Source organism: Mus caroli, chromosome 16 (genome assembly GCF_900094665.2).
Source record: "Mus caroli chromosome 16, CAROLI_EIJ_v1.1, whole genome shotgun sequence".
Lineage (NCBI taxonomy): Eukaryota > Metazoa > Chordata > Mammalia > Rodentia > Muridae > Mus > Mus caroli.
Window position 1 is genome coordinate 41,633,351 of NC_034585.1, and position 11,159 is coordinate 41,644,509.

At 38.7% G+C, this 11,159-nt stretch overlaps 1 protein-coding gene across 3 annotated transcripts in view; it reads left to right on the plus strand.

The window, feature by feature from the left end:
* Cd200r1 (CD200 receptor 1) overlaps window positions 1-11,159 on the plus strand; it is a 35,365-nt gene that overhangs the window by 9,539 nt on the left and 14,667 nt on the right. For all 3 annotated transcript variants that reach the window (XR_003835107.1, XM_021185411.2, XM_029470241.1), the window contains exons 2-4: window positions 8,813-8,875; window positions 9,602-9,916; window positions 10,028-10,279. Coding sequence is in view for 2 of the 3 variants with exons in the window: in XM_021185411.2 (XP_021041070.1) it covers window positions 8,813-8,875; window positions 9,602-9,916; window positions 10,028-10,279 (630 nt within the window). In the remaining variant the exon portion in view is untranslated. The remainder of the gene's footprint in view (window positions 1-8,812; window positions 8,876-9,601; window positions 9,917-10,027; window positions 10,280-11,159) is intronic.

Below are 11,159 nucleotides of genomic sequence, written 5' to 3' on the forward strand. Positions count from 1 at the left end.
TTTTTTTTTTTTTTTGGCTAAGTCTATATTAGCAGTTGGCACAAGTAACTGACACAAATGGCTATTTTGCTTTGGAAACTGGAATAAGATTTATTATTCACCACACACAATTGTTGCTTGTTTTCTAAATTGTATCTATTTGTTGAATGTGTTGTTTGAATTCTTGTGTCTTAAGCTTTGCTTCTGTAATCATTTTTTCATATCTTTGTTTTGGAAACTATCTGGGTGTTTTATTTGATCTCCATGCTCGGTCTGACCAGTAAGATTGTTCCAACACGTTTTTAAATGTTTTGTCTAGACATTCATGACTTTGTTTTTTTTCATTCAGCGTTTCCATTGTTTTCCAATTGGTTGCACGCTCTCTGTTTATTTTCTGAGAAAAAGTAGCCTTTGTTCATCATAAATGTTGTAAACAATCTCTACAGTTTGGCTTGACAATCTTTTAATGAGGTTTTTTGTTTTTTAGTTTTTTTGTTTTTTGTTTTGGCCATGAAAAGGGTATAAGCTCTAGAGTTAGATATTTCGGTATTTTTATTTATGGTTTCAGCTTTCTATGGGGGCTAGAAAAGTTTCTGGTTAAAGTCAACTGTCCCATTTTACCTGGAACTTTCTTCCTGGTTTCAGTTCTTAAACCCTGGCACACCCCAGGAAGCCTTTCGGCTCTAGCCACATAGGGTCTTATCCATCATCAGCCCTGTTTAAGATTAAAAACCACAAATTACTCACATTTTCTTTCTAGGCTTTAAAAACTTACATTCAAATATTTCTTTCCTTTGTCTGAGGAGTGAGATAGGAACCTGATTTGATTTTTTTCCATGTGGCTATTTTAAAAAATTACATTCACTAATAATGTGACTAATTACCCGTGACTATCAGAGCTTAAGTACCACTAATAATGTTAGATTCTCAGTTCTCACATGTGTAATTAAGCGACTGAGGTTCTCAGGAACCTGTGTAAGATTACAGGGATAATAAATGAAAAGTTAATTTATTGGTTGGTCTTGTGACTCAGATTTTGATATCTTCTTTCCTCTGTCTTTGCTGTCACTTTGGGCTTCTATTCAAAATGTTGTTATTTAACATCTACATAGATATTGTCTGCTACTAAGTTGGTATTTCTAATAAGGAAAGATAGTTCCATAAAGTCTAAGACTAGGAAATAAATCCCAGATCAGTTGTGCCAATTAGGCTAAGAATATTAAAAATAAAACACACCAATGTGTACTTTTTATTTATTTGCAATTATTTAAATTTTCTCCCATGTAAATGAATACTAAGTTGTATATAATATATGACATTTATAAACATAAAGGGATAATTAAACATTAAGGACCTAACTAATTTAAAAAGTAGACTATTGTGAGTCTCCCTCCCCTCACTCCCTGCCTCGCCCCGACTTCTGCTCTGACAGCAGCAGATTCCCCTGAGGAAATCATCCCCTTTGCAAAAGTCCTGTTTCCTTAATAACAATTATCATCATCACATATACGGACCGCTCTGAATAATATAAGATCTTTTACCTTTTTGCATGTTGTGCCTAACAGGAATGTTGAATATTCTATTTTATAATGGCTTTCAATTACCCAGTGCAGATGACTCATCTCAGTTTACATGAAAATCTTTTTTTCTTCTGGATTGAGAACTGAAATTTCTGCATTCCAGGAAACCAGCAAAGTAAGATTCTACTCATTGTAGATGCTGGTTGAGATTCAAAAACCAAAATCATCCCCCTCTCTTCCCCCTCCTTTTTTTTTTTTTTTTTTTTTTTTTTTTTTTTTTTTTTTTTTTTTACCTCCCATGTATTTTTTTTTTATATAAGAGGTGAGAGTAATCCATGTGTCTTTTTNCTCTTCCCCCTCCTTTTTTTTTTTTTTTTTTTTTGCTATTTTTGTTCTTCGTGTTTCAACCTCCCATGTATTTTATTTTCATATAAGAGGTGAGAGTAATCCATGTGTCTTTTTGCAAATGTGTGGTTTATGTGCATGGGTGTATATTTATAAACGCAGTGTGTGTGTGTGTTTGTATGTATGTATGTGTGTGAGTGTATGTATGTATGTGAGTGTGTGTGTGTATGTGTTGGATCTTCTGGCTAGCTATCACAGACTTCTACTACTTTCCTATCATAGTGTGAAAATCACTGTATTAGAGTAGAACACAGTGAAGTCATTGGATGATGATAATCTTAGGTCTGAGAACCTCTGGACAATTGCCAATTTAATCCCACAATTCAACGAATTTTCATCCCATCCCACTTATTACTCAAAAACATCTTGGAAGAAGGACACTTTTCTAACCTACAGCTACAATACGTAGCTTATAAATGTAGGAAAACACTAAGTCACAATTAAAGTTGCCACATTAGCCTTTACTTGGGTCAGCAGTTCTCCATACCATAGTGACTGTAGTATACTTGTGGGTAGCAAAAGTCACCCTGCAGCAGAGCTTAATAAAGGTCTTAGTGTAGCTGAGGAAAGGCATCTGCCAAGGACATTTGAATTTCTGGTTCTTTTATGGTGAAGATGTGAACCATGAAGTTGCATTCATTTAAAATAAAACCTTGACCCTGGGGTACTGGCAAATACCTCTAATCCTGCTACAAGGAAGGCAGAGGCAAGTGGATCTCTGTGAGTCTGGTCTTTGTAGCAAGATCGAGGACAGATCACATTACAAAGAACGGATCAAAATAAATGAATAAATAAAATAAAATGAGACCTTGATTCTCCAGGAGAAACATGTCTGTGATTACAACAGGCTTAGTACCTCAGCTTGCAATGTGCTTCTATATTATACTTGTTCCTTGTTTGTAAAATAAATGACAACAGCCTAGAGTTTTTGGAAGGGAAAGCACTGCGCCACCATCCATCTAATTATATAAAACATTCAAAGGAAAAGGAAGACACAAAACTCCCATCTCTCAGATTCTCCAGCCTTTAGGTTCCTTCCTGCTCCACCCCCCAAATGCTCAGCTCCGCGTGTAGTGTATTAGTTTAGCTTTGAAGGGTGGAAAGAAAACGGTTCTGGAGCTTAGATTAACTGGTGAAGAGAGAAATGCTTTAACTTGGTTTTCCTTAGATATTTCCACTCATTCCGATTGATATTTTTTTGTGTTAAATAACAAATGAAGATGACAAGTTCTAAATTTATTATTTTTTTGCAGTGATACAGTTATGAATTTGTAAATTAATTTTTGAAAAAAAAACCAGTTTGGGGCTGATTTAAAATTTTAATACAAAGTTCGCTTATTAGATTTTTGTTGTTGTTTGATTTTTCGAAATAGTGTTTCTCTGTGCAGCTCTGGGTGTCCTGAAAGTCACTTTGTAGATCAGGCTGGCCTTGAACTCAGGGATCCACCAGCCTCTGCTTCCTTAGTGCTGGGGTTAAAGGCATGTGCTACCACGCCTGGCCATTTATTAGATCTTTAAACACAAGATTGCATTCCTCTAAAAGACTCGAAAAGGAATGAAAAGGAAGGAAATCTTAACTTTTTGCTTATTTTTATGCACGGGGAATAAGAAATGACTGTTAACAGCTGCTAATCTACGGCGCACTCCGTGCTCCATCTGAGCGGATGACGGCTCCCAACCAGGGGCTGTTAATGCCGAGGTTTCATGAAGAAATCCCTCTCTTCAGGTTTTTTTGTTAGAGCTTGCCCTAAAAAATGCAGCATTTTGCAACAGATGAAAATTGTTTAATCTCACAAGGAAGTCATGTGCCTTTTCTGAGGGCCTTTTCCTGTCACTGAGGAAGCCTCGCTCCAGCTCCGGGTTTGCACCGTCATGCCTTTGCCGTGGGTCCCGTGTGTGGGTGGTATTTGCTTGCTCAGGCAAATGACGAAGATGATTTGGGAAAGGAAACTTCTGCTGCTCAGAGTTACTAAGAAGTTTCGCTAACAGTAAAACCAAAAGGCATTCTCCTTTGACGATTTTGACTTAGGTGGAAAAGTTTTCTTCCCTCCGTATTTAAACGCTTCTTTCGGTCCTCACCAAGGTTTTTTTTTTTTTTTTTTTTTTTTTGTGCTTATTTGTGTAACTATATATTAGTGATAGTACATGTGTTAAAACTAAGGAGTTTCTTTCTTTTCCTATCTTCTCTTTCTTTTTTTAAACAATGTTTTTNTTTNTTTNTTTNTNTGTGTNTNTTTTTTTTTTTTTTTTTTTTTTGACAGGGTTTCTCTGTGTAGCCCTGGCTGTCCTGGAACTCACTTTGTAAAACAGGCTGACCTCGAACTCAGAAATCCGCCTGCCTCTGCCTCCCAAGTGCTGGGATTAAAGGTGTGCGCCACCACCACCCGGCACAATGTTTTATTTTTAAATTCACTTATATACCACCAAATTTCCAGATTGGATTTTTTTTTTCTTCTATATATCCATATTCCATTTTGGTTTAATAGCCCTCTGCTCCTCACTTATCTGCCTTCACCAGTCTTACCCTTCCACTTTATTCTGTGGAAATAGAGAAACTTTATTTCCCACCCCTTTCCTTAACGCCCTGCCCTGCCCCACCCCGCCTTGCCCCCACCCTCAGTCTGATTGGCTCCTTTGTAGTTTCCTGGCCTTTACCCATTTTTACCTACCTGGTTACACATTTAATAGAGGCCAGGCACCACGTATGAGAGAGGCCAGATAACATTTGTTTTTCTGAGCCTGGATAACCTTCTGATTATGTGTTTTACTTCCATCCAGTTTTCCTTTGATTTCCATTTTTTCCATACAGTCAAACACAGTCTTACGTGTGTATACACTACATTTCAAATAGCTATCCCTCCAGGCTGCTTCCAGTTCCTTGCTATGGTAAAGAGAGCAGCAGCAAGCATCATATTCGAGTCCTTTGGGTCTATGCTCAGGAGTGATGTAACTGGCTCAGACGGTAGATCCGTTTTCAGCTCCCAAGAAGTGTTCACATTTTATTTCCACAGTTGCTGCCTTAGTTTTTATTTATCAAGAATGAGTAATGTCACCTCTTTCCTTATATCTTTGAAACATTTGTTGTCATTTGTTTTCTTGATGATGGTCGTTCTGACTGGGCTGAGGTGGAGTTTCCTGGAACTGTGGAGGCAAAGCCGGGTGGACCAGACTGCTCTACTATGTAGAGGCCAGACTGCTCTACATAGTGAGTTCCGGGAGAGCCAGGGTTACACAGACAAAAATTTTCCTCAGAAACAAAATGAAAGAGAAGAAAAATAGTTTAAAAATCATTTGTTTGTGTGTGCTTGTATGCCCCACGCTCTGTGGTGGCCCGAAGAGAACACCGGATCCCCTGGAGCTGGTGTAGGGGCTGGGGACTGAACTTAAGTTGTCTGGAAGAGTAAGAAGGACTCTTAACCAATGAGCTATAAATTCAGCTCCTATTTTTTAAAACTATCTTTATTCCTGTGTGCATACATGAGCGTGTGTTTGTATGTGTGTCCGTCACATGTGCAGGTAGAGGTCAGAGGTCAACTCATGTCGAGTTAGTTCTCTCCTTCCTCAATCTGAGTCCCAGGATTGGACTCAAATCTATCTAGCTATTTAGCTACACCACTCTTGGGTCTAGTCCAGCAGGAGTCTAAGTCAGTATATTACACAGATGCTTGTATGCCCATGTTCATGGCTACACTATCCACCATAGCCTGTACATGGACGAACAGATATAGAGAAGCTGGTATATGGATGAAATTACATCACGTGCCACAGAGCACATCGAGCTTGATATCATGTTAAGTGAAACATGTTGGGCTGGAGAGATGGCTCAGCGGTTAAGAGCACTGACTGCTCATCCAAAGGTCCTGAGTTTAAATCCCAGTTACCACACCATCTTTAATGAGATCGGACGCCCTCTTGTGGTGCATCTAAGTACAGCTACAGTGTACTTAGATATAATAACGAATAAATCCTAAAAAAAGAGAGAGAAGATAAGAGCCATGTTAGACTTTGGAAGATAAACGTCTCAGGCTTCTTTCTCATGCAGAATCTAGATTTATATCTATATGCATAGATGTGTGGACAAAGAGAATCAAAGGGAGAGATCCGGAGGTGGGAAGTCAAACTGAGGTATTCAGGGAAAATAAAGACAAAATCACAAGTTCATTCTTAACTATAATATCTATATTTAAACATGTATGTTTATGTGAATGTGATACATATGTAAATATGTATGTATATTTGACAGGAAAGTGGAAGAGAGACTATTTGGAGAGGTCCAGCAACATGTGGAAAGTAGGAATGGGCCAAGGCAGTGGAGGGGACCAAGGAAAGGTCTAATATGTACGAGAATGCTATAATGAAACCTATTTTTTATGCTGACTCAAATTTTAAATAAAGACAACTGTCTTCTGTGTATTGTTTCTCATCTGTCTTGCCTCATTTAGGCAAGACATTTTGAAGTTTTTCTTTTTGGTTTCAAAGAGCATTCCACTGCACAGAGAGTTTATACATTTATTTATTTTAAAATGTTGAGTATTTTTACTTATTTTGAGGACTTATAGGGTCTAGGAATTATTTTTGACTACATATAGTGTATTTTATCATATTTGACCCATCCCTGACTTCTCCAGGATGCCCTCCATTCATGTTCTCTTAAAAACCAAAAGCAAGACCAAAAATCATTGAGTCTAATTAGTGCTGCCCGTATGCACATGGGCGTAGGGCCATCCAGCAGAGTGTGGCCAACTTACCCAGGCACTGCACCCCTAAAGGGAGCTCACTGTCCCTCCCCTAGTAGCCATCCACTGTTAGCCTCAGCTAGGTGTGGGGACTTCTGTGTTCCTCCCCGTCCACACTGGGGTTTATTCTTATTTTCTTAGTATTTCATATAGTTTTTCTCATTTTATTGATTTCTGATCAAAGATTATTATTATTTCTTATTTTGTTTCTCACTGAGTATGTAAACTACACTTAAGGGCAGGTACCATGCCCTGCAGTAGATGGGCAACACAAAATGGACTCAGTGGTACTTTTGGAGGCATTTTGTGTCCTAATGCTTTCTCTGGGTGCTTTCCCCCCTTCCAGGTCTTTTAGTTATATATTATACTTTTTGGTTTTGTGTTTTAATGTGATTTCTGTGTGTGACTACATGCGTTCTTGGGTTTTTACTTTAGCTCCATTTTTCCTGTCTTGTTTGGCTTATTGTTTTTTTTTTTGCTTGTTTTGTTTGTCCTTTATCTTATTTTATTACAATTTTTATTTTTTAGATGTTTGTTTGCTTTCTAATGAGGGAGACCAAGAAAGGGTGCGGATTTGGGTAGGTGTGGAGGATCTTGGAAGAGTTAGGGAAGGGGAAACCACAATTATAATCTAGTTTTATGAAAGAATCTATTTTCAATTAAAATCAAGTGGCTGTAGCTTTGTGGTTTATAATGCACCCTCTGTTCTGAAGAAAGGAAAGAAAGAAAAATGTCTTCCTTCATCATCAGCCCCTCCTCCTCCCCTCACCCTTCCCAGTCCACTGCAATCCCAGTTCTGTTTTCAGGTCTTAGGTTCATTTTGCTTTCACATGCAATACCATGAGTCATTCACCTCGCTGTACTGGGCTTATTCTGCTTAATAGCATGTCTTCTGGCTCCACCCTCTTTCCAGCTAATGACAGGTTTTTGTTGCTGTGTTTTTTAATCTTTTTATGTTCTTAATTGAAGATTTTCTGTACTTTCGGTGTCTCCTCTGATATTTAGCATAGGCATTCTTTTGCTTTTGTTTGAAATATACATTTATAATTAGTCCAATTTTACTATTAAAAAGCACACTAGCACTTCATAGTACTGTAGGTACCTTAGGATAACAAACAAAGCTACCTTTCCTTTCCTGCGTCTTTAATTGTTGCCTGGAAAGCTTGGAACTATTATAGGGCAATGTTTCAGAAGCTGATTATGACGGCTTTTTTCTTATAAAGCAGTGTATGTAGTCCAGGTTGGCCCAAAATTCACAATATGGCCATCTGCCCTGACATCATAATTCTCCTGTCTTCCCTCTCTGTGTAACCATGCCTGGTTTCAGACCATCATAACTGTGAACAATTCTGCAGAACTCAGGGAAGTAAAGGAAAGAGGAAAGGGGGCTCATACTTCTCCTACCCTGCTCGGCTTCATTTCTGCCGTTCAGTCACAAGGTAGAACAGGTGGAAGGAAGCGAGAGGATGAACCCTTTGTGATTCTGTTTCTATAGTTTTTGGACAATGGCTCTGTTTCTCCATCTGTGGGAAGTGTTCATTATTGGACCAAGTGGCTTTGGTTTTAAAATTAATTAATTAATTAATTAATTAATTCTCCTTACATCCCAATGTCAGCCCCTTCATCCCAGTCACCCCTCTTGCAGCTCCTCCCCCAAACCCCCTTATTTTCTTATCTGAGAAGAAGGAGCCCCTTGGGTATCACTTCTCCACCCCTGCACATCAGTCACTGAAGGACTAGGTGCATCCTCCCTTCCTGAGGCCAGACAAGGCAGCTCAGTTAGGGGGCCTGGATCCACAGGCAGGCAACATATTCAGGGACAGCTCTGCTCTAGCTTTGAGGGACTTGCATGAAGATCAAGCTGCAAATCTACTATATAGGTGCAGGGTGCATAGGATCACATGGCTTTAATTAGTGGATCACACCTGAAGAAAGAGTTTAATGAAGTCAGCTTGTGTGGTATGCCTACAAAGAACCTGGCAAGAAGGAAGAAGGAAGGCAGGGCTACTGTAAACTATGTGGCAAAATAAAGTTACTCATGAATGGGAAAAAACTGATTAGTTTCTTATAAATGCAATTTTCAAGATGTTGACATATCAGTGATGATAAACGTTTGAATTCCTCCTTACAATCATTTAAATATTTAAGCACTTGTATTTAAATATTTTCTAGGGTCAAGTTGTACTGATAAGAATCAAACAACGCAGAACAACAGTTCAGTTCCTGTGTCAGTAGGTAATATTCTTGCTTATCTTGTGGGAATGGACAGTTGACCTTGCTTAGAAACTGTAACTAATGCCTTGGCTGCTGGACAGATTCAGGATGAGTAGCAGAGTCTGGTGATGTAGTGTTATGGTGGGAGGGACTCTGAACACTTGCCTCTAAACCTCTGCCATCTCAGAGGGAGTGATGGAAAGACTGTGGCATTATCACCCTCCCAGGTCTGTGTTGAAGAATTTCATTCTTCATCTGATTAGGTGACCTTGATTTGGATTTGACTTGTGAGGACTTGAGTTCCACAAAGAGCCAAGCGACATAGATATAGGATAGTAGAGATAGTTAATGCAATGTTTATTATAAGCACAGCTTATCCCATCAAGTTCTACTCCTGTTAAAGTGATGACATGGCCAACTTTAGTCACAGATAACTTTGTTGAGTAATCACCACTCAGCACACTTGTATCCATCATGGATGATTTTCATCAGTGTCCAAGCAATGTGTGGATTTATGGTGCAAGATGTGCGTAGCCCAAATGCCTGAACCTTTACTTTAGAAGATGAATAACATATTTAATTCTGATAGTTTGAACATACAGAAACAAAGAAATGTGAGAAAAATCTACTATTGCTGTAATACTTCCATTAGTTAGGCATTGTTCTAGTGTAACTTCATATAAGTTACTGTGGATAGACCTAACTCACAAGGTTACCTTTTCTCTTTCGTTTTCTCTGTGTATCCAGTTAACACTACAGTGTCTGTACAGATGGGTTCAAAGGCTCTGCTCTGCTGCTATTCTACTTCACTGACAAAAGCAGTATTAATCACATGGATAATAAAGCACAGAGACCTGCCTTCCTGCACAATAGCATACAAAGTAGAAACAAAGACCAATGAAACCAACTGCTTGGGCAGGAACATCATCTGGGCCTTCACACCTGACTACGGTCCTGAACTTCAGATCAGTGCAGTGACCCTCCAGCATGAGGGGAATTACTCATGTGAGACAGTAACACCTGAAGGGAATTTTGAAAGAAACTATGACCTCCAAGTGCTGGGTAAGTGACAATGACACATATGTTGCTATTTTAGGTCACCAATTTTAGTTAGAAGAAATGTCTATGTGATTGTGACAAGACTGAATCTTTATTTTCTTTCCATCTCCCCAGTGCCCCCTGAAGTAACCTACTTTCCAGGGAAAAACAGAACTGCAGTCTGTGAGGCAATGGCAGGCAAGCCTGCTGCACAGATCTCTTGGACTCCAGATGGGGACTGTGTCACTAAGAGTGAATCACACAGCAATGGCACCGTGACTGTCAGGAGCAAGTGCCAATGGGAGCAGAACAATGTGTCTGTTGTGTCCTGCTTTGTCTCTCATTTGACTGGTAACCAATCTCTGTCCATAAAACTGAGTAGAGGTGGTGAGTACCTTTTAATTTTTTTTGCCTTTAATATGTATGTATGTATGTATATGTGTGTATATATATATACATATACACACATATACATACACACACACACACACACATATATGTTTGTGCATGTGCCATAGTAAGTTTGTAGGGGCCAGAGAACAACATGTCGTTTCACCATGTGGGATAGAAATTCAGCCCGCAGGTTTGGCAGCATGTGTTTTCACCTGCTGAGCTATCCACAGCCCTATCTAACTGTTTTTCCTTTCTTTGTCATTTTCTCTGTTTTTTTTCTTCCACTCTTTATCTTTTTCTTCTGAGATAAGATCTCTTTTTGTAGCCTTGACTTATGATCTGCCTTTATCTGCTGCCTGAATGGTTGGATTCCAGGGCAGTTGTTTCTTCCTTGAGAGGGAACTGGTATTTAATTTATTCTTCAGTAGTAGATAACGAATAACTCAGAACAGGGAAGACAATTTGAGCAGCTTATTTGGATATTGTTCTAAAGTTAGGAAATCCACTGCTGTGCCTGGAAGTATTTTGTAACTTCATATCAAGTGAAAAGAACTGTCAGTACTAAGTAGCAGTTCTAATCTGTACTTCTCTAAATGCCCTTTTTAAAGGACCACCATGAAATATTTTCATACTTCAGTGATGTGTAGACTTTAACTCTCAGATTATTGATACAATACATCAATACTTTTATATGTCTTATGCTTATTGAGTTGACAACCAAGAGTGGTGATTCTTCTCTTCCTGATTTTCTTGCAGTTGTTTAAAGTGAGCACCAGGTTTTCCTGCTCATGCCATCTTGTCTCTGAAGCCAATATTTATTGGAAATTATTCATATATTTGAAGCTTAAGATACAATGATAAAAATGAGAACATT